This window comes from Lathamus discolor, chromosome Z, assembly GCF_037157495.1.
Source record: "Lathamus discolor isolate bLatDis1 chromosome Z, bLatDis1.hap1, whole genome shotgun sequence".
Classification (NCBI taxonomy): Eukaryota; Metazoa; Chordata; class Aves; order Psittaciformes; family Psittacidae; genus Lathamus; species Lathamus discolor.
Genome location: NC_088909.1, coordinates 28,517,413 through 28,541,297, shown reverse-complemented (window position 1 = coordinate 28,541,297; position 23,885 = coordinate 28,517,413). Strand labels below are relative to the sequence as shown.

Here is a 23,885-nt window from a genome sequence, read left to right as displayed (position 1 = left end):
GAAACCAAGTAGAATTACTGCTCTAATCTGATTAAGATCACATGCATCTTTTACATTCATTTTTCCTTCATTTTTATCAAATTTGTCTGCTGTGATGAAAATTTTGGCCACATGGTTGTATCTATCAAAGTAACTTTACTCACATACATTCAATCTATGGAGATGAAACATAACAGCTGCAGGTTTTAAATCAGGAAAATATGCTTAAATCCTCTAAAAGTGCATTACATTTGACCAAAAAAAAAAAAAAAGTGAACAAACCAGGGAATGATTTGTGTAGTGAACAGCATAGAAAATGCTAGTTAAGTAAGACATTCTCACCCTTGGAAAATGTGGATGCTTTAAAATACAACCACATCAGTTATACACAAAGATTCCTTTTTTTTTTTTTTTTACCCTCACCCAAAGTGGTATTGTGGTGGGGTATCCCATTCAAGTTAATAAAAAAATCCCAATCAACTGGAAATAGGTATTTTAAGTTTATTCTTCTTGTCATCTGCAAAAATCACAATGCCATTTTCTGTTATGAAAATTGGGAGAAGAATGAATCTTGAATAAAATGCCTTGCTGCTTCTTTGCTGGAACAACTGTACAAAATGCAGCTTTAGTAACTGCATTACTCACAACACTAAAGAAAGAAATATTTTTCCTCTTGAAATCTTTTTTTTTAATGAAATGCATAATAAATATAAATAAAATACATAAATGACATAAAATTAATCCAGCAGGTAATTTAAGTTATGCTCAAGTCTACTAGCTTTCAGCAAAATAAAAAACAGTTCTGAGACCTTCGCCTTTTTCCGTGTAAACAACAAAAACCTCACTCCCAAAGCCCAATGAAAAGCTCAGTTCTCTCCATATAAAATGCATCATTTGTGGAACATATAAACCTTAATCAAAAGTAGTTCAAGTAGAGAAAAAGATGTGTTAAATATATGTTACCAAAACATTAGAACTGTGTATAGCAAAAATACATGGGGGGGGTGGGGGGTGGGGGAAGGTGCAGACATGTGATTTCTGCCCATTCTGTGATTTCCTACCCACAGGACTCTTCAAAGTAATAAAGACTTTCAGTCTGCTTTCACCACTGATTCAAACCTTACTCAACTAACTTATTTAAAATTTGGCTAAAAGAATGCTGAAAGGCTCTCCACCGTGCAACAAATGAAGATCTTTAGGGTCAAGGTTAACAGCAAAAATTTATGCAAGACTTAGTTTACATGCACCTGTGGGTTAATCTGATATGTGTGGAACCTAATGGTTTCAACTGTGTTCTTATTCAAGTATTTCATGGAAATTAAGGTGCAATTTATAGAGGAGACACAATAAACCCATGTATTTTGTTTCTGCCTTTTCCAGCCTATCATATTCTTTTGTAAACAGGTAATGAAAATGTTATTCTTTACCCTCAGCAGTATGATACCAGATATTTGGATGTGCACACTTGATATTAAGGCTTTCAGAAAGGATTAGTGTTTCCTTACTCTTTACCTGTTTAGACAGTCTGTTTTCCTCTTCAATGTACTTCACTTCTTTGGGCATTAAGGTTCGTATGCTGGCTTTCACCTACACATTAAAATGTGTGTCAGTATTTCAAGCTTACCCGCTCCTTACTAGTAACACATGCTTCAATTTGCAAAACCCACCAAGTTTCAAAGTCATGGCTGCCAAGCCTGTAAGCGACACGTAAGTGCACAGAGGCATGGGTTGCTGCTCCATTCGCTCACAGCAACAGCAGCAGCAGCAGCAACAAAAAGAGTGGGTGTGCCAGGCAGTGGCAGAAGAGTATTCTGTAGTATACATCAAGGTTTAGAGAAAATGAGGAATGACAGAAATTCTCTACAAATCAGGAACAAAAGCTTTCATGAAACTGAACTCTTTAGCAGTACAAAAAAGCCAAAGTTAAGACTTACAGCATTAAAAATCACATCTATTTCAAGATAGATGACCCCCTTTGTTGGCCCTGTCAGCTGCTTGTTTTTCAAGACGTAGGCTTTCTGTTCACCATTTTGAATCTGCAGGAAAAGGACATGACAGCCGTCTGTCTCGCGGTCTCTACTGAATACACCCCCCCGGCGACCCCTGACCCTCAGCTGCTGAAACTGACAGAGAACCCAAAACAACTGTGGCAAGTCTGACAAGTACCTGTTCATTACCAGCACCGAGTCTGTCAGGAAAAATTAACTATCATGGGATTCAACATGGCCGTGAATTGAGTATGTTAAAATTTTAGTGTTCTTATTACAGACCTTGGTTGAGAAATGACAGGCACGAAGCTGCAATTTTTTCTAATTTTTTTTTTTTTTTTAAATTCCACCCCCCCTCACTTCAGCAGGAAAAATTCAGAGTCGTATGTCAGGTGAATGGAACTTACAGACAGCAGTGGTATAGCAACTTTGCCTAGAAAGTCAGCACTGCGATCGCGGTCTTCATCATAAACTGTCACTTCAAGCACGGAGTGGATGTCTTTAATATTGCTACAAAGGGAGAAGCACACACACAGAAGAGAGAAGTCATCTACACCGGAGAGTACCAAGGACAAAAGCATGAAAGGTTAGCAAAAAACATGTACCCATCTATTTTTCCAAGAACAGGCAGAGCAGAGAACAGAACTTAAGCACATGAAGCATCCCTCCATATAATCAAAATGCTTTCTGAGGGCTGCAGTGGTCGTGCTTGCTCTCTGTGGGGCTTTCTAGGCTGAAGTTTTCCGAGGGATGTTGCTTTAAATCCCCTACCTGGCGTTTTTGCTGTGTGAGCTGCAAGGAGAGCCAGCCCAGCGCAGCGCAGCAGTGGGGATTTACAGCAGTGAGCAGCAGCAGCAAGAGCCTTTAAAAACCTTAAACACTGCTATCCTTGCAGCAGTTCTTACTGCAAATACTGTGAAATCCATGGGTATGTCAATAGAAATAACTGCGACCCACACAAGCATACCTTAGCCCTGCCAACAAGCTCTTTAATTCTGAAATCCTTGCTTAATTGTAGCTATACAACAGTCATTGGGAACAAATTGGGAACAAGCAATATGAAATGCGTTTTTCAGATACTACTGCTTTTTTTGCCTGTAAGCTATTAAACACTCCACCACCACGCACAAAAATTGTCATTGTACATTGTAAACTCTCAAGTGAAAAATTCACATTCATTATTCAGAGAAAAAAACAACACAGAATTGTGTGAAAGAACTCTTCTTTGATCAAATGGCTGATCCAGGAACTACAAATTCAAGCGACAGAGTTTAACTTCAGTAAGATCTACACCTTCAGATGAAACTGGATTGCTAGCCCAAAATTAATTAACAAATCTGAGGATAAATAAAATGATCAATGCAAATATACACAGGAGAGAGGTAAAAACTCTCCTTGAAGGCCTTTTGAGTTTTCCTACTTGATTAGTCTCTTGTCCTCTACAAACCCAGGCAATTTCTTATGCAGAGAATACTGTCCGTGCAGAAGAGATTGATTAGTTATTTGCTCTATTAGCAGGTAATTAAAAATAAATTAATGAAGAGTTTAATGTGGTTTTGTGGATACATAAGTGAGGACAATGTTAATAAGCTAATGAAAAAGTACAACTGTTGTGAGATTTTTTCTTTTGTTCCCAGTTCATTACTGAGAACTCACTGCACGGCAAAAAAAGCTACAGATGCCAAATATAAGAATGATAAATATAATAAAATTAAAAAAAAAAAAAGAAAAGAGAGAGAGAAAATTAAAATCAGAACAAGTTTTCAGATTATGGGCAAAATACAGCCTTTTCATTTACGATAAAGTGAAGTAACTACACAAAGCTTATACTGGCTTTTGAAGTGGATTCTGAGCTGATTTCAGTAGCGGGGAAACCTACAACTGATCAGGTTTCTACTCACTGGTGTCACATTGCAGCCAGAGAGAGAAAAAGAGGCAGGGAAAAAAGGCAACTCAGCAAGACAGATACCAGGAATATTTTGTTTGTGGAAGACTTTCTCTATTTTGCCAGAGCCTTTTGCTTCAAAATAACAGGATTAAAAAAAACACAACCCAACAAACCAAACAACCAAAACCAAAAAACCCAAGAAACCCCCCATCAACCATATTACTTCCCAGTAAACTAAATGCTTAAGACTGCATTTTACCCAATAGCTGCATTGTGCTGGTTTGATGCTAGTTGGTATTGTGAAAAGTGCAGTTGGTAAATGAAAAAAAAAAAAAGGAAAGTATCTGATCATAATTCAGGAAAGTATGAACGTATTTATAAATATTCCTTTATGAAGTTACCTAAAGTTTATTAAAGTTAACACCACATTTTAATGAAGGTCATAATCACAGTATCTTTTTTTTCCCACCCAAAACTTCAGGGCCAAACCCAGCATGATGTATTTGGCCTTGAAAACTTCACCGAACCTGACAGGAATCTGGAGTGCTCAGCATTACTCACACCTGGTTTCCAAGTAACAGGCCTACTTTTTTACCTTTAAAATGGTAGCTCTTCTTTATTTTTGTTCATGTTCTTAATCCTCAAAAAAATTATTCAGCTGGCTAGTTTGGTAGTACCAGTATGTCACTGCTTTCTTGCTTTAGAATCAGCAGTAGTTGTTTTTGACTCAAACATATATTCAATTGAAAACACCCCATCCCCCCACAAAACACTCACAAAATCCAAACACCTACAATGTGAAGATTTTGTTCCATTCTGGATTGAGGTTCTTGTAGACGGTATGTGTCAGCAGTCTGTCATTGTTCAATTCAACTACACAAAAGGGGTCACTTTTACCTGTAAGAGAAAGTTTGGAACAAAATATATCAACTAAGAAATACACCACAAACAAGGTTTAGAAAACACTAGTTATGGCTGGTTTTGTTGTTGAGGATTTTTGGTTTTCATTTTGGTTTTTGTTTGGTTGGTTGTCTTTTTTATTGTATTTTATTTTTCCATTTTAAGTTTTTTTCCTAAGCTGCATTGTAATTCTTACAGGAATTAATTTAGGGAAAACCTATGGTCTGCATTATGCTCAAGATGACTATAACAGGCAGTTCACCTCTGTATTCTATTAACATTCCTCACTAAAAAAACATCTTTTTTGTCTTACAATAAAAACCAACAAAACACACACACACACCAAAAAAAAAAAAAAAAACCCCAAAAAAGAAACAGAAAAGAAAAAACCCATACAGACTTTCTGACGAAAACCCAGCATGTTCCTAAAAGGTGCTAAGCACCCTTCTCAGACAGCTAAGGGAACTTTAATTTAATGGTGCCAACTCTACATTGTCTGTAATGAAAACATAATTAGAGCATTTTGATATGTAGAAATGTATTATTCCACATTATTTGTAATAACATAGCACCTACAATACGTATCCAATCATTACTATGCCCTACATGTTTCATGCTGAACAAATCCTCTCTCCAAAATCAAAAAGCCTTAAAGACTGTCTCAGATAAAAGCCTAACACCAGAGAAAGTGGGCAAGTACAATTAAACAATGAGACAATACCAGCTGGAATGATAGGCTGTAGTCTCAGCACAGCAGAAGCTCAAAAGTGGTTGAGATTTTTGTATACATTAAAGCACAACAGGGTAGCTTTCCATATATTTACAAGAAGGTCCCTCAGCACGAAAGCCACCACAGGAGAAAGTATGAAGATGCTGCTTTGAAAATATAGTATATAGATAATGGAAGCAGTATCCTAGATTGGGCATGGAAATTGATTTTTATTTTTTTCAATGCAATGAAAAAAAAGAGTGGGATAGCGTGCATGTGTCTGTGTATGAGCCCCAAATGTGAAATAAGCAGCTTATAGCCAATGACGGCAGGTGAGCAGTGCTGATACCAAGCAAAGAGCAAGAAAAGTCATCCCCACTGAGAGTTTTGGGGGAAGCCATGAAACTTATGCTAAGCTTTTTCTTAGATATCCATGAGGCCAAGGTTTGGAGAAGAAGGAAAGTAGATGCCTGAATCTCGTATTTAAAAACAGATAGGTGGTGTAAATAAAGGAGCTCTCTGCAGAGGGAGGAAGCAAAAGAAGGGAAGATAAATATCTCCAGAGTTTCAGGGCAACCCTGAAATCTCCTGGAAGGGGAAGAAGGTGTTGTGAAGAGGATCTGAGGAACAGCTATGAGGGAAGGAGCAGTTACAGAATCATGAGTGAGATGACCGTTACAAAAGAGAGGCAATAAAGGGAAGAAATCACAGTGTAAAGTAAATTATTTAACTCATATTTCAAATTATGACAGTAATGACAACCACTGTAAATGCTGCCCAAGACAGAGAGAGGCTATCTCCCCTACCTATTTTGATTTTCTCCAGTAATTGAAGAGAACAACCTTTTCCCTTGGCACAGAAAACAAGCGTATGACTATTTTCATGTAAGGCTACAAACACATAAGTAGAAAGCTGTAGAATAAATTGCTGCTCCCAGAACTCAAGGGAACTTGGTCAGATACTCCAGAGTGGCTCGTTCTTGTCTCTGGACTTTCTTTGGTCAGCAAAGTGCTTGAAAGTTATTGAGTGTTGGCACTGATCTTCCACAATCAAATCCGGCACACAATGCAATAGCATTTCACAATTTGTTGTGCAATTTGTTGCCTTCAATAACTCTGTAATGTTTTGTCATGCATTGTAAGAAGCCATAAATTGAGTAGCTCAATGGGGCTACATTAATGATATTAGGAAGGCATGTAATTTGTTTCGTACCTTATACAAATGACAATGAAATCAATACTTAGACAAAGCCATCAAGGAGGGGTCACATCTCCCAAACTGCAATATTGATTCAGACTACATCAGAGGTTAATGTGTATATTATTTACTTTAATGATAAAGAATAATTGTTTTTAAAACATTGAGAATTATGGTTAGAGTTGATGTTTACCTTCTCTAGAAAACAATATACTGCTGAATCTTTCCCATTAAACTTGAAAAGCAATTAATTCATTACTCATCAGAGATGGATGTATCACACATCTCAATGTTCTTCTACTTCACAGGCCTAAAAGGTATCAGGAAACTTTAAAAAAATCGTACTTGTTTTAATTCTTTAGGTTTCAGTATTTGAAAAAGAAAGACTCAGTTAAGATAACTGGGCAGAAGTGATAGAGCAGGCAAGCTAGGCAATAATACTTCATCTCCTTTTTTAAAGTATCATCAATCATATTTGCTTATGATGTTACAATGTTATATCTGCCTATTAATTGTATGCAGACACAGGAAAATGCACTGCAGTGTCTTAAGGACACCTGTAAACAAAGAGAAGGTATTTACTACATTCATTTATTTTCTGCATTCATTGACATGCACTTTTTCAATTAGTTTCCTTTTAGATTTATATGGATATTAATCACACAGGTCCCCAATCAAAACAAAGACAAATGATCTTCAGAAATGAAAAAAAAAATCCCCCTCTCACACTCAACATTCAATGTCGCCACCCCCCTATAACTTGAAAACAGTTTGAGACCAAATTTGACAGAAAGAAATATTGTGAAAGGGAAAAAGGGAGGCCCAAATATCATGGTTGACAAGTAGAAGTTTCCTGGGTGTGAGTATCTCTGAAACAGAATACTGTTTTTGCCATATGAGGAAGCTATGAAGTTTTCATCTGCAAAGCCCTTCACCATCACCTATGGGCACTTCTGTATGCTAAAACACTCATCACAACCAAGATGGGTATCTGAGAAGCAACACACTTCGCTGACATATAGTATGCACAAAAGTTATTTGGAAACCAACCTAAATAAGTGAACATGATCCAGAAAGACAAAGCCAGAGCAATATACAAGTACTTGGTGAAACTCATATCCATCTGTCATCTTTAAAGTTCTCATTATTATAACGGATAACTGCAATCTTAACTCTCACTGACAGCCATGGCAACTTGCCGCATTGCAGGAGTTTTCAAAATTATGGGATCATTCCCAATGAAAGACTTAAGACAGCACTAAAATATTAAAAGACATCATCCTTAGGTCTCTTTGGTCTCTAGCAGGGCCAAGGAGAATCTGGGAACGTACAACATATACTCATCACTGTACTATTCAAAATCAGAACTTTAAGCACAACACATATTCTAACCAAGGCACATAACTTTTGTCTGGTTAATGCAACTAGCAGTTTCAAAAATTATCAATAGATAGTTTCCCTCATTTTTATATAAAAGAACCACATGCATTCAGAGAAGTATGTGCTGTTTAGCACATCTAGCAATTCTAACAGTACACGTTTTATCTTGTGATTAGACTTGTGCTGCCTAAGCTCAATCACATCATTCTAAATTATGTCATCATCACAAGTATGCCTTTCATTACAGACTAAATCACAACTATCATATATCACCATATGTCACCTGTCCTATGTCAACAAATTCTACCTGTATCGCTGTGCCTAATGAGGGTCTTCCACCTAGTTCCCTGCTCCATGCCCTCCCTAGCTCTCCAGCTACTGTTCCAGTGACTTCAGAGGTACTCAACTCTATTGATCAGGAGGACAGCCATAATTTTTTTTCTGAATATGGCCCTAAATGTGCTCAGTGCTGTGCAAGGTGAGACTACCACCACCCGCTTACCTCACTTACACATTAAAAGCAGCACTGAAACCAGCACTTACAATTTTGAGTAATTCCACGACCTCTCTAGGATTAATTATTATTACACCCAGCACTGTTTGAAGGAATTTGTGATACAAGCGGTTAATAAAACCCAGTGAACATCACCTTCCAATTTTCTGAAATCAGACCTGCAGTAAACCTCAGTAAGAACTAAAACAAATCTCATTAATCTATTCTGTTGCTGTAATGTCTCACATTTTTTGGTCTCTACTTACACAGGACTAAGGGCTCCTGAAATGACAGCAATAAAGGGCTAATTTACATAGTATACATAATAATATGGAATGGAGAGCAGCTTTTCTTTGGACAGGCCTCCCTCATATTTTTTTTTTAACCCTTTACCCATTACAGAGCTGGATTATCTAAGAATGTACCCTAGAGGATTTCTACTTTGTAATGCAAGCTGCCACTGAAAAAAATTAAGTGGTAATTTCAGCTACTACTGAAAAAGATCAAGGAACTACTTATCCTTAGAAGCTTCCTGGTTTTTTCATCACACCACACACTGCAGCTAGTTTGACAGATACCGCGGTTTATGCTATGCTGTACTGCATTTAATCTTTAGACAGTTGGTAAAACCAGAGCACAAACTGAGATTACTTTACTTAGATCTATGTAAAATGTTTCACTTCCATCAGCACTGTGTCCCTCACACTGCACACTATACACACATTAATTAACATGATACTTTTTTTACTTTTCACCTTATTTCTCTGAACTACTGCATGCCTCTGGATGAACTGTACACCCATCTAGTGAAACCAGCTGAAGTCTGCAACAGTGGTTAAGGTGCAAGTGATGCTAACCAGGAACTAGAGAGGTTTTATTTGTTATTTGCTTCAAAACTCAAAGTCCCCCACAGGCAGAAATTCCATCACAAAAGAATCAAAGTCAGTTCAGAGCTCAGATTCATTATCTGGATCTCAGAAGGCTGGCCACTGGAAGAACCTTTTTCTTCTACAAGTATATAAAATACACTTTTTCATCATAGAAGAGAGACCTGAATAGTGACAATTTTTAATTGCTTCTCAAAATATTTAGAAAATCAAAACAGCAAAATCTTAACCATCACACAATTTCGAATTTCGAGTTTTCCTCTCAAGTGGTTACAGCACCACATTGTCTAATGTTTTGGCCATGCTTCATTTGAAAATGTTTAAGAAAGGCTGTTTCCATCAGTTTGAAGGCCACAGGACTTCCGCATTTGTAAGCGAGCTGGCTCACTGTGCGGGAACTCATTAGCAAGTACCAAAGAGGCTAGGTGGCCCGTGTGCCCTTGTGAACTATGTTTGAGGGTGGGTAGACCAGTACCAGAGAGAGGCCTCTCCAGCCCACTTCCAGGCTGGAGGTGAGCTGTAATCTGTCCAGTCCAACAGCAAGTTAAAGCACAAAACACTGGGTGTCAACTCAAATTCAAGTCCGAAAGTACTGCTTTTTCACAGGAAATTGAATGGCATGTGAACAATTCAGATGCAAGTATCTTTTGTCAATATTAGCGCTGTCAAACTGCAATACAATATAATTCATATCTCTGGGCAAGTTAAAGAGATATGTCCTCCAGTGGTCCCTGGGGGGGAAATTGTCGAATAAAAATTTTGGTTGTTAGCAGATTATTTTCCCAGCAAAAATTCATTTTGGGGCAGAGGAATACTTCCAAAGAGGGACTTCAACGTAATTGCACTTCTGGACTCCTTTTCTAGCTTCACTTGCACACAAAGCTGAGTTTTCCTTGATGAAAAGCTACCAAAGCTTAAAGTTACATTTCTTACTTGCAATGTTTAGTACCACTTAAACTGTGATGTCCTATTATAAAACTCTGTTAAACACTTGTCTCCTGAAAACTGTGTGTCATTGTGTATTATTTGATTAATATTGTAAAAAAAAAAAAAGAGAGTTTAGTAAACAAACATATGGGAGCATTGTATTTTATGCAGTATGATGATTCCCTGTTTTAGAGAGAGAAAACCCACCTGCATACAATCATGCTTTTCTGTTTCCAGTCTTTGAAAATCCAGCCCAGGAAAGAAAATAAAAAATCAGAAAGACCATCAGTCACTGCAGAACAAGTCATTCTTTCTCAATCAACACTGCCATGGAGTCTTAAAAGAAACTACCATTGATGCAATTCTTTCCAGAGTAGATGCAAGCCAAGAAGCATATGGCAGATCTACCTGTCCCCTGGCAAACATTGTACTTCAAAATATTAACTTGCAAGAAATGGCAGAGAGCACGGGGTTAGCTCCCTGTAAGCCCTATGGAGATACTTCTACCTTGGTTATAGAAAATATGCATTGTGTCACTACACATCCAAAGACACAAATAATTTGCTGGTTTTGTTTCTTAAAGAGTTTTTTCAACTAAAAGAAATATGTTGCAGACTAAATATAGATAGTCAACATTTACCTGCCACTGACCAGTCTGTAATGTTACTTAAACTCCAGCACTAGCTAGACCACGAACTGATTTTAAACAAGTTGCTGAAATTTATACTGCACCATTAGATGAATTTTTGCACTGTTAAAAGTACATTATCAAAACTGAACTAGAATACCAAAGATTACTGAAATTGTTTTTGATAGATTAAAAATTTAATGAGATCTCAACTCCATTTCTACTTTTAAAAGTCAAGCTCACAAACCATGACTTCATAAAGTTCAACCAAGTTTAATGTGGTTATGAAAGCTGAAATATTGTTTGAATATTTCATAGGCTATTATGGTTCTCCCCTACCGCTGGCGATGCCTGTCCATTATGGATCTGAGTCCCCACAGCCAAAAAAGGGCCTTTATTTTGGGGGAAGACAAGACAGCCAGTTCATGACTCTGGGGGGCAGTGCCACTCATGCAGACGCTAATGTCACTAATGTTGTTCCAAGCTCCCTGCCAGCCAGCTGCTTGGAACAGAGCAGTCACTCTGACCTTTGGCCAGGAGGAGAAATGGCTTAATAGCATGAGAAGCTGCCTTATCTAATGGATTAAGTACAGGACCCCAGCCAAATGCCAGCTTTGACAAGGACTCATTCTGTCGGCCTTAGCTGAGCCAGTTAACCTTCCCTAGTTTTTCCCATCTTTAAAATAGAAATGATAATTCCTCTTTAATGGGGCTGTTGCAAACATGTTGCAATGGACCCATATCATGAGTGTGTAAGATATCTCACTATACAATTCAGTGTAGTGTCACAGTTGTGTCAAACTCATTTCCACAAAATATTTACAGAAAAAAAATGAAAAATGTTAACAACCACAAGTCATCTTTTCACGGCATATTTAATTCTAAACGCTGTGATTAACCAAGAATCTCTTTTAAGTCCTAATTTTGCCACTAGTATCCTAAGCCTGCTACTTTCTTAATAAAACAAGTCACTTTGCAGTTCACAATATTGGACTTATGTCTTGAGATGACCTATGGAATAGCAGCAGGTGAAATTTTATCTATCAGAGAACACTGCCCACCTAGTAGATTTCAGTACTTCATGAAGATAATTCAAGTGTATATTGAAATCTAGTTGCACTAATTGACAGAGCAAATTACTTCTGGAACTGTATTTCCAAAGGGCTTCTGAATTTATTCCTTCCATTTTACATACATGGGCTTCCACACCTTTGTGAATTTAACATTTGTGTACATTACTCTGACATTTCCTAGCATTTGAAGAGCAATTTCAAAGACTATTTTTGCACATGTGTTACAAGGACATTTTAGTAAAACAGATTTTAGAAAACTCATTTACATTCTGCACATTTAGCCACCTTGGTATCTTCATCCTCTTTTCAAGTACTTTAATCAAAATTTTAACATGGAATTTTCTTAGAAGAGAGTCAGTTTTCATACATAAAACTGAAAAAGAAGGGGAAAAAATCTTAATTCTTTATGCTTAGTTTCTTTTCTTCGGAGGAGGAGATGTCTGGAAAGCTTCTGACTGTAAACTGAAATATCACCAAGCATCACTCTTCAGTAAAATCTTTCTAATATGTCAGGTTCTGGAATCATGGTAACCAAAAAAAAAAAAACAACCTCTCAGACAATTGATTAATAATAAGGTCAGAAATACAAGTAAATTTACTTCTAATGAAGACTGGAGACACAGTAATCAAAGTGTTAAAAATTCATTTCATGCACATCTCATTTGCCTCTTAGCTGATATTTATCACATAATTCTGTGAGAAAGTAGAGGCCTAAGATGCTCCAGATAAATGTCTCAATTAATTGTACAGAGGTAGCCCTCTTTGAGCTGAACCAGAGCTGTGAGCTCTTTATTAAAAGCACTATTCTGCAGCCTGTAACCTTGTTCCTTGACTCCTCTCTAGTTTCCAATTTAAACAAGTCCCCATGCGGCCCTCTCTAAAGGGCTTTGTCTCCCTGTCATTGTTAAGAGAGCCGAGGCATCCTGGAAGTGTGAAATCAGACCTCATGAGCTGAACGGTTCCCCAGGGAACGCCAGACCGCGCAGAAGGTCAAAGTCATGGGCTGGACCATCTGAAAGCGTCTGATCGCCGGTCTGTGACACAGCAAGCAAGGTGGGGGCAGGGGGAGCAGGGAGCCAGGGGGCAAGAATTGAACATGTCTTAATTAAAGCCCAAAGACAGCAAAACAAACTGTTTTCTAGTCAGGCCGTCATATGGAGCTTGGATTTTGCTCTGCTAAAGAATCTGAGTTGCTACCTATTATTCCTTAAAATAATAGGACTTCTGAGGAAACTGATCAAACCATGATCAAACTGATCAAATGAAACTGATCAAAGCACTTCTTTTCCCAACCTGCTTGCTTCTTGCCAGTAATAAGGCAGAGGTTTTCAACTGTATTTCATGATTCAAGGAAAAGGAAGAGTACATCTCCCCAGTAAAGGAGACACAAGTGCTGCCTGCAAAGCCTGCCGTCCCCCAGTGCAACACACCTACACCTCTCTTTGCAGCAAACAGAATATGCCTACCTATTGGCCCAGCTGCACCAGGTCATAGGATCATAGAATCCTAGAACCATGGACTGGTTTGAAGCTCAACCAGTTCCAACCCCCTGCCACAGGCAGGGACACCTTCTACGAGACCACATTGCTCCAAACCCCATCCAGCCTGGCCTTGAACACGGCCAGGGATGGGGCAGCCACAGCGTCTCTGGGCACCCTGTGCCAGTGCCTCACCACCCTCACAGGGAACAACTTCTGCCTAAGATCTGATGGTCTATTGCTTTCCAAAACTCATACAGGTTATATGAACTGCATATGGTTTCAGAGGCTGTCATGGTAAGCTGATTATGCTCTATGTCTTACTGCACCATCGCATATTTCTTGGTGTAAAGGACACCTCTGTTGACACATGTTTCTATGCCAGGGCCCTGCAAGCAGCTGAACCCTCAGTAAGGTCTGTATGTGTTCCAGAGCAACCACAAATGACCAAAGACTCCTGTGGGGAAAGAGGGATATAAAACTTTTTAGCTGATATTTTAGGGAGAAAACAGTCTTACAGTGAACAGCTAAAACACAATGGAAAAGTCAAAGACCCTTTCCCTCTCAAGAAGAAAAGAAAAAAGTAAACGCCACGCTCCATGTCTCTCCATTTGTTAGATTATTGTTAAAAAAATAATAAATTTAAAATAACCCCCACATTTTCCAGATGGGGATATTTGCTGTGACCACAATTTCCAACAAAACATAATTTTGCATTAGTGGAAGCCCTAGAATTGTGTTTTGACCATGGAAAGATGCTGCTTTTGCAGAAGAAACATCCTCATAGACTTGGCAATTCTCTCAAACGCACCAGTCCTGGAAGACACCCTGTTTTCCAGCTCCCCCTGCACTCAAGGTCAGCTTTCAAGCACCGGTGGGGAACCTCTCAACCCTCCAGTGCTCCTCCCTTTCTTAGGCTTCCCTGCAAGGACGTCGAGTGAGGACAGATCTCACTTTGTTCTTTTCTGCAGTATATTTAAAACTTAGTTCTGGCATGTTTAAGCAGTGCCTCATTTTCAAACAGGTGGTGCCACTTGCTCCCTGTACACAACTCTGCCCTAATTCCAGCCCACCCTGCCACCTTGTTCAACATGTTTGCATGGGACCAGAGGGCTGTTTGTAAACTGAGGCATGAGCCACCACCCTTAATCTCTCTCTTTTAAAAAAGTACGCTAACCTGAACAGTTTGAAGTGCACTGTCCAACACTGGGCTATTGAGACTGGAGAAAAAACTGCCCTTGACTGTCAATAGTTTATTAGGGGCTTAGGTGAAGTGACCTACTGTAGCAGCATTCAGTTGAACAAGGCTATGGGGCTTTCTAAGAAAAGCAGAAGAATTGAGGGTTTCATTAAAAAGTAATTTGTGCTTTTTACTCATTCATTCAACGGGAGTCTCAATTGCTCTTTATTCACGCAGAGTTAATACAGTATTACAATGCTGCTCAATGAATGTATTGTAACAAAAGAAAAATTTCACAATTTGAAAGGAAAAAAAATCCTTGCAACTGTAGCAAGATTGATGACTACTTAAAAGATTACAGAAATCTTTTTCTGTCTATGCTTATCCTTAATGATGGAATATTAAAGATTTTCAAAATCCACTCAGCCCAAACTAATAAATTTTGATTTATTGCTTCACATGAAAAAATTCCTGAAAGTGAAATGGGATACATTCAGCAGACAGGAAGCAAAGCAAACCACACAGGTACTATACAGGTGTTTCAGCTACTTTTCAGACTCAGGGGAGGACAAAAGATTAACTCTGAAAAAACAACATAGTAAGTAGAGCAAACGAGTCCTTAGGAAGCAATCCTTAGTCGCGTAAATTACACCACTGATGACAGCGCTCTCTACACTGACTTATAACATTGCCCCATTGAATCAAGGTGGAAGGTCTAGTTTCAAACAATTTTTGCAAATCAAATTTGAATCACCAAATGACTACTTTATTTCTAAAAATCATTATTCAAAGTTTAATCCGAAATCAATGATCTGTACATACCCATAAGTTACTAAAAGTAAATATACATTACTGCAGCAATTAATAAAACCTCTTTTCAAAATACAAGGTAATTTTGTCCAAAATACATTATTTCCCCAGTGTCTGGAATGCACAACCATCTTACAAAACGTATCTGCCACACATTTTCTTGCCAATGAACAGAATATGCGGGACACGGGAAGGTAACGACTGCTCTTCCCTGTCTTCGTGACCGCCACTGTAAATGAAATGTCTGAAAATTTTTGGTAGCTCTGTGCATCTTTAATTGAATCAAATGTATTTCCAAAAAATTTGTTCAACCAGCACAAATGACATGTTGATCTGTAAAAGTCGAAGACTGAACGAGGTCAGGGACTGAATTATCCCATTTGCCCCTGAATAACTTAATCTCTCTCTCTGTTCAGACCACATTGGATTATAAGGTCAAAGCAGAGAGAGGAATCTTTAGAAGCATTTCTCCAACCTCCCCGAAAACAGAATCTGTTATTTTGCATGCCACAAACTGGATGATCAGTTATAGAAATAAAGTCTTTGCTGCTAACTAACTTGGCTGAGGAAAAAAAAAATAAATATTGGTGCTCATATTAATTCACAAAAATTATTAAAAGTTAGTATGTTGATATATATCTACTTCAGCTCCTGTAACAGAACAATGTCCAGTTTGCAGTTAAACCAGCTAGATTAGTATAATTTTTTTTTTTAATCTTTTTTTTTTTAAAGCAGAGATGGCTATTTTCTGACACAGAAGCAGCTCATTTTGCTCCATTCAACTTATGCAGCGTGAATGTGATTGTACTTACAGGAGACAACCTGGATATTTCTGGAGAAATATGGCCATTATGGCTGAAATACTTTTTCTTATTTTGAAAAGCAAACGGTTGAATTATCCATCCAGCTTATGTTACAAAAACAGAAAATAAAAAAAATTTTATTTTATTTCTTAAACAGACAAGCAGTAGTTACAAGAAACTGCAATTATTTTGCATTTATTTGAAATCTCTGAAATCACTGAAATGTCTGAAATCAACACCAGCTTTGCTAAATGTCTGGCAGATATCAAGCTGTTCTTTCAGAAAAAAATTTGAAGTTGCATCTAAATTTAGCACCTTTCCTTTGCCTAGTCCTCTGGAATTCATCTTTAATTTGGATAGTTTTGTATTTTTTTCTCTACTAGAAAAAAAAAGAAGTTTTTTCTATGTATTTTTTTGAAGACCTCTGATGGAGAAAAATGTATATTTCACCCTCCTGAGAAGTAACCTATGCAATGCTCTGCTAGCATTAGAACGACTTGCTGCCTTGCTTACAAAAGTTTTACTTGTTTGCAGGCTTTCTTCTTAATGAGCAGAAGGTGAGGCTGAGCTCTGTGAAGACGACAATCTTTGGATAAGATTCTGTTTTAAGCATAATATGTTTCACTTCTAAAAAGGTCCAGTCTTACTACAATATTTATTATCACAAAAACTAAAACGAATCCTTGCCTGTGACATCAGCGGCCATCAATGCTTCTGCCCTGATGACCTTCACCTGAAGAAATCCCACATCCTTCATGTTATGGAACATCATCATTGGACTCTAAAAAAATAATAAAAAGAAAAACAATTCTGGGTTGAAAAAAAAACAAACCAAACCAATATTAATAGTCCCCTCCCGAGCTCAGATGTTAGTGCAATTTTGTCCAACATACCCATACTTCTAAACACTATTTTCTGAAGAATGTACAGTTGTCAGTGTTTCTTTGAGTGTTTTGCAACTTTAACTTCCCAATCAAGAAATGCAAAGGAAAAATGAGAATATGAATTATTAAATACATCACCAATTCTACTGCCTTAATCCTCATGAACAACTGTCCATCAACATTTTAAACTACATCAGTGTATTAATGAAATTAATACAATTAAACAGTTCCTCTTCCTGAATACTTTTGTAAGATATATGTTCACATTTTCTATTTTTTCTATTTTTCTTTTTCTATTTTTCACTTTGATGGCTCCAACAAAATTTTGAACAGTGACTTAGGGTCAATATTTTTTATTGTAGTTCACTATTATATGCAAGCTTGGACCTAGCTTGCAAATAACAAGAGCAAAAACAATCAAAAGAGGACTTAACAACTTAAATTTCATAATAATCAAGTGCAAAAATTTATTTATATATATAAAAAAAAAAAAAGAAGACTTACAAGCTTGTTCTAATTCCATGGCAGAAAGCACTCACCATAATTTTTTATTTTTTTTTAAACATACATTTTAGCAATATATACAGATATTAAAAAGAGGAATTAAAAATTAAAGAGTAGGCTAACACTTGCATTTATTCATCTAACATAGTTCAGAAAGCTGTTTGGAAAATGTGCTCTGTTGCTGCTCTTTTTTCAAATAACTAGAAGTCTGGGAGTATTGCACTGGTTAGGTGTGAAATGCTAAAATTCCCATGATCTAGTTTTGAATATATTTCAATAGTTGCAGAATTTCAAATGATAGAATATTGAGTGAAACTTTTAATCTGCAATTAATTAATAACCAACCTGTTATTATCATTCAGTTTTAGATAACCTAGGGGAGGAACTCCAAAAGAGAAGACTAAAATTAGATTTTTCAGATTCATTTTAAATCATGTACTTTTATGTGGCCTAATTTTTGGTTGCTTTTGCAAGTCTTGTTCATAAATGCTAGCATGTAGCTTTATGTTGAAGTATTTTAAAATCTGGACTAACTCATTTAATGCCTGTGGACTTTTCTAAAATTTTAACATAGTGCGGGTGAAACCTTTTCCACTGCTTATGGTAATGTCCAGATTTCTAGAAAACACTAACATCAGGTAAAACACCAAGTCAACAGTTCTTTAATTTACTATGAAGACAAACTCGACTGTTATGGAAAAGCAGAATAAACAACATCACTTATCTGAAAACCAAAGGCACTGTTTAAATGAAATATTAAATGTTATCTTGCAAAATGTACAGTATTTATGCATAGATAACCTATCCATTATAATGGGCATAATATGCATCCCTTTATTAGTAAGACAATTCTAACAGTTAAATCACCTCATACTAATTTCACAAGCACCAACTGACCATCTACTGTTTAGAGTGAAGGTTTGACCTTGGTATAAGGAACAGTGGAACCTAGTTAAGTGTAATAACCCACATGGTACACACATATGAACACATGTATGCATGTTATCATGAGTTAATGATTAATAATATTTTTATAATTTTTAATATATTAATCACCAGAAGTAGAGCTTAAAAACACTGTCAGTCAAATTTAATCAGTGCTCAACCCTCTGCTTGTGTGCTTACACACTGAAGGTGGCAGAGACAGTATTACAGATAACACTGTTAAAATTCAGAAGCGTGTTGGCACCATCCCTCATTTATTATAGTAACGATCAAGATTTGGGTGTTTCTTATCAGAACTGATACCACGACTGGTATAATTCTGCTCTAATACTATGATGAAGGTGAAAGGATTTACAAAAACGTTTCTCCATTTCACCCAGGTTTCCCAATGAACAAAACAAACACCAAGCTGCAGAAAGAAAACAAAGCAAAAGCCAAACACGAAGCAAGCCAAGTGACTGCCCCCCTTCCTGTAGTGCTGTACAGTCCCCTTTTCTCCAAATTTCATTCTGGTCAGCTTATTCTGCCTAAAGGCACCCATGCTGTATTTCACTTTGCTACCTTTGTCAGCATCCCGCAGAATAATTATTTTTTAACTTTTAGTTCCAGCAAGTCAGCTGTCTTAGATTCATTTACTGCACATCGTGACTTGCAGAGACTGCTGGAAATGTGTACAATGTTGTGGCAGAGACTGCAGGAGAAGCAAATTACTTTAATATGTTACTTTAAATACATAACCTTAAGTAATGATTTATCAGATGATATTCTGTCTTCTTATTTATGACTATTGTTGAAGGCCTCGAAACCTGCATGGTTCCTGAAGCCTGAAATTTCCATAGCAGAGGAATCCGTGATTTGCTGAGAATCTTTTCAGCCCTCAATAGATGGGAAAAGATTGAAATGCTCTGGAGATGAGTCCTCTTTATTTCTTTAATGAAAGGCTGTATAATATATTTTCTGTATGGCTGCAGCAGCTGTCAGGGAGAGCATCTCAGTTCAGCTCTATTATGGAAGAAGCAATACCCCATCCTATGGCATCAAGATACACTGAGGGGCCAGTACTGATTGACAGCTTGTCACCATGACGTCTTATTCCATCTCTGTTATGGAGAAAATTAATGTCACACCACCAGCCTTATGACTTGCTGTCATCTTAGAACTGCTCACCTTTTATCAATGCTCTAAATAACATTTCAAGCCCATCGTCTCACGGTGGACAATCTGGTCAAGGGACATTAAATCGGATGACTGTGAAATGTCATAATAAAAATGGAATGCTAACAACTTCTTCTCTAAACTAGCTCCTCTGGTTTTTAAACTGTGACAAGGGGGACCATGGGTTCAGCACACCCGTTCTGAAAAGGTCATACAATCTCTCTTGGTCTGTACCCATTAATGCGCCCCCCTCCTCACCCCAAAAGGAATTAATCTTTTCAGACAATTGTGGTAAAATAATGGTTCAAACAGGAATGCCTGTTTAATTTGTAAGGCTCTGATGTTCAGCTACAAATGGTTAAATGACAGTAATAGAGTCATTTTCCAAGGCTATTTGATCTGATGGCAAGGTCAGCTCATTAACTGGTTTTGGCTGCAGAAAGGGTGCAAAATACATTTCTCAAATTGTAGCTAGTTTTTTTTTTAAGAGGACAAAAAAGAAACCCCAAAATACAGCTACTCAATGGGGAAAAGTACATCTTTCTCATTGCATACTCTTCCTTTGTATTGGTTCTGAAGGAGAGAGATGAATACCAAAGACAAATCAAACATCAGTAAAAATAAACTACTCGAATTTCATTAACAGTTATAATTTCTTTCTTCTGCTACCCACCAGTCATTTTAATAAAAACAGTAAAATTTATCTCAAAGGTACATCGATGTTATAGTTTTCCAAAACACATAATGAGAAATTCATGCTTCTGCAATATGAACATCTTCCAAAAATGTAAATGTTTTTAAATGCTTACAGTAATGTAAAACCAAGAACATATACATACCTACTGAATATGTAAGAAACAGAAATAAATAGATTGATCTATACCACATGATTTTGCTTTACACTGGGAACAAAAAAAAATTGAGGATTTTAGGAAAATCAATTAATAATACACAGTTGCCACAGGTTTCTATACTGCTACTGAAATTATCAAAACTATCAGTATCACTTGGCTGCCATATCACCACACACAATAATACACGGAAATACGGTACTGTTGGACTTGGTAGCAGGAAGTATGTCACTTCAAAACATATCCACCAGAAATTTATTACATTTATTAAGGTCTATTCTGACAACCACAGCTGTCTATGTGAATTCCAAAATGTGCAATAACTCTCTTAATTATAATTATTTTTCAAAGATGGTGCGCAATACCTTAGCTCTCAGTTGGTTTAGGAATATTATGTTTAGCCTCACTAAGTCACCTCTATTAAACTGTGTTTGTGATAACACTATTGGTGTCTGAGTTGTACAAGCATTAGCAGACAGCTGATTCAGTGGAGATAGCCAGAATAAATTTGCTGAAGCGCACATCCTGCTAATCTGTTTGAAGAATATTGTACAGCATTAGTACTAGCACTTCATGTTATCTGCACAGCCTGATAAGGTACATCTTTATTAAATTCAGTTATTGAAAGGATGTCAGTCATGGAATAGGAATATTTTAAAATCAAAAAAAAAAAAAAGTTAAGCAGCTCTTTGTTAATCAGAGCTTGGTTTAATGCCTGAGTGTCTAGAGAAGCCTTTCTAAACACCTGGCAGCATTGTACAATAAAAGATTTGTAATTTTAAGTGGAAAAAGCTACGCTTTTTTTTTTTTTTTTTTTTTTTGACTTCTCCATGTGCAGTGAGACAGTTACTTTTAGTGATTTAGGTGTTAGCAAACACTGGAGTAAGAGCTCCCCTCTCTGTTGCTTTGATAAAACTACACAGATTCTGAGCAATGTTAGATTGTGAAAAATAAAAATATTTTGTTTTGGAATATTTTTAAATAGAAATATTGCTTAAAACAATTATTTTGATGACACAAAATACTAGTTGAGCCTCTAATGTGCAGGTAAAAAAAAAACGTTTTCTTGCCCTTTTGTAGATATTCAAAACAAGCAGAAAACCGCTGGCACATCAAACCATTTGGAGTAAATACTCACTAGAAAGTATACAGTCACTGACTGACCCCTTAGTTATTTTGTACTTGGTAAAATTATCTGCAAGGCAGTAAAACTAACTTCTTTAACCTCACCAAATAGCTGAATCACTATGTTAAAAAGCCCTACTGTATAAAGAGGATTTGTATCCTTCTTGGTGTTAACTGTACCAGCTGTGATAACACTAGTAACTAGCTTAAATGATTGTCACTGGCTGAGTGTGATAAGAATATAAGAGATATATGTGTGTTTTTCCTCCCCCAATAGTTACTATTGATATAAGCAAACATTTTGCAAGCAAAGGGCAAGAGAAGCACTGCATACATATCTCTTCAGTATCTCCTCTCGCTCCTTCTGGTCCTCCAGGGAGTTGGCAGAGAGGTCAGAGACAGTGACCGCAGCTGAGGCTGTGAGAGTGACCAGCAGCACCAGGTATCCCTCTCCCTCTTCCAGCGGCATCTCCAGTTTGTGGGTTTGTTCTTTACTCAGGGTCGACAGATCAACCTGGCACCTATGAACAAACATTCTCCATCAGCATGCAGTTTTCTTCACATTAAACCAGAGTACACTGCCTTACTTGCCTTCAGCCGGACAGAAAAAATAATTAGAAATCCTGCTCCTTCCCAGCTTGTGGAAGGATTTCTCTTCAGCTTCAACCTACACCATTTGCTTGACCTTTTTTTCCTTTTTTTTTTTTTTTTTTTAAGCTACAATCTGCTATCCCTGTGAACATTAAATATTAAAAAGAACGTAGGCACTAGAAACAAGGTTAATTAATGTGTCTTACTCAAATGCCGCCAAAAAGAATTTTAAAAACGCAGCTTTGGATGCAAATTGTTTTTTAATTACACAAAAAATAGAAGTTTTGATGTGAATATTTTTTATGCCATTTATCTAACAGTAAAAATCCCTAAAATAAATAAGTAAATAAATAAATAAATAAATAAACTGAAAATCTGCGTGGACTTAACTGTGATGGAGTTGGCATAACTGAGCATAGAAAACCAGGACTGGAGCACCACCCAAAAGGCTCAGCTCTCCTGCAGTAAGCTGTGCACGGCTTGCAGTCAAAGCTCCATGCAGGCATCTAGGATAAAACCTCATGCCACAACCCCCTATATAATAAGATGACTCTTGTTGTAATGAGCAGGGACCACTTATAACTGCACAGACTGGCTGAAGCCTGCTTGATCCCCTTCTGAATAAACCCTGGTTGTACTGTACACTGAGCTAATGAAGAATGGCTTCGTATGTGCCTGCCAGCAGAAATAGCTTTGCGACACCTTTAAAAATAAGAGGTAGAGCATCGAAGGTAAAAGAGTATCACTGCTAACAAAGAGCTGTCCACAAGTTTTTAATTAGAACAAGAATACCTTAGGGTGAGTTATTAGTCTGTGCAAAGCTTAGAAGTTTTAATATTTTAATTTGTATAATTCACTAATTTCAACTTTCCTAGACTGCACCTCTAAGCATGCTGAGAAATTCAACACCTATGCCAAATGTAACGCCACCGTGCACTGCTCTGGAATTTCTGTGAAAGAACACTATTTGGAATATTTGATAGCATCCCCTAGTAATGTTTTGCCAATTCATTACTCTAAATAAAAACAATAACAGTACTGAAATAAAGTAAATGAATATATTCTATATACAGTTAAGTCACTGAATACTCTGCTTTCAAAAGCCACTATTTAATGTGACAACCACATGTTCGGTATGCCACTCTCACTAAACTAAACATCCAGCAAACTCTTTTCATACAATGTCAATTGATTTTGAAGAGAAAGATAATGTGGTGACCTCAGTGCCAATAAACTGAGAAAAAAGTGGCAGACATGAATAAATAGGCATTTAAGGACAGGAAATAGCCAATTATGAGAATAAATGCAGCCTCATAAAATGGGTCCTCTGCTATCATAGGCAGATTAAATTTGGTACTGGAAATTTTTTTTTTTAATTTTTTTTTTTTTAAATTTACTGTCTGTAGTGCAGCTGTCAAAATTGAGCTACTGCAAAGCTCATAGAGTAACAAGGATCAATTATTTTACAATGGAAAAAAACCTCCAACTGACATAGAATTCTGAGCAGATT

The 23,885-nt window shown here is 37.1% G+C and overlaps 1 protein-coding gene across 3 annotated transcripts in view; it reads right to left on the bottom strand.

Annotated features, from left to right (window-relative positions):
* The window catches only part of MCTP1 (multiple C2 and transmembrane domain containing 1), a 255,065-nt gene that overhangs the window by 97,294 nt on the left and 133,886 nt on the right, over positions 1 to 23,885 (bottom strand). For all 3 annotated transcript variants that reach the window (XM_065662669.1, XM_065662671.1, XM_065662670.1), the window contains exons 8-13: positions 22,119 to 22,305; positions 17,008 to 17,101; positions 4,650 to 4,752; positions 2,375 to 2,477; positions 1,914 to 2,015; positions 1,492 to 1,566 (exon numbers count right to left, since the gene is read on the bottom strand). In XM_065662669.1, the coding sequence (XP_065518741.1) occupies positions 1,492 to 1,566; positions 1,914 to 2,015; positions 2,375 to 2,477; positions 4,650 to 4,752; positions 17,008 to 17,101; positions 22,119 to 22,305 (664 nt within the window). The remainder of the gene's footprint in view (positions 1 to 1,491; positions 1,567 to 1,913; positions 2,016 to 2,374; positions 2,478 to 4,649; positions 4,753 to 17,007; positions 17,102 to 22,118; positions 22,306 to 23,885) is intronic.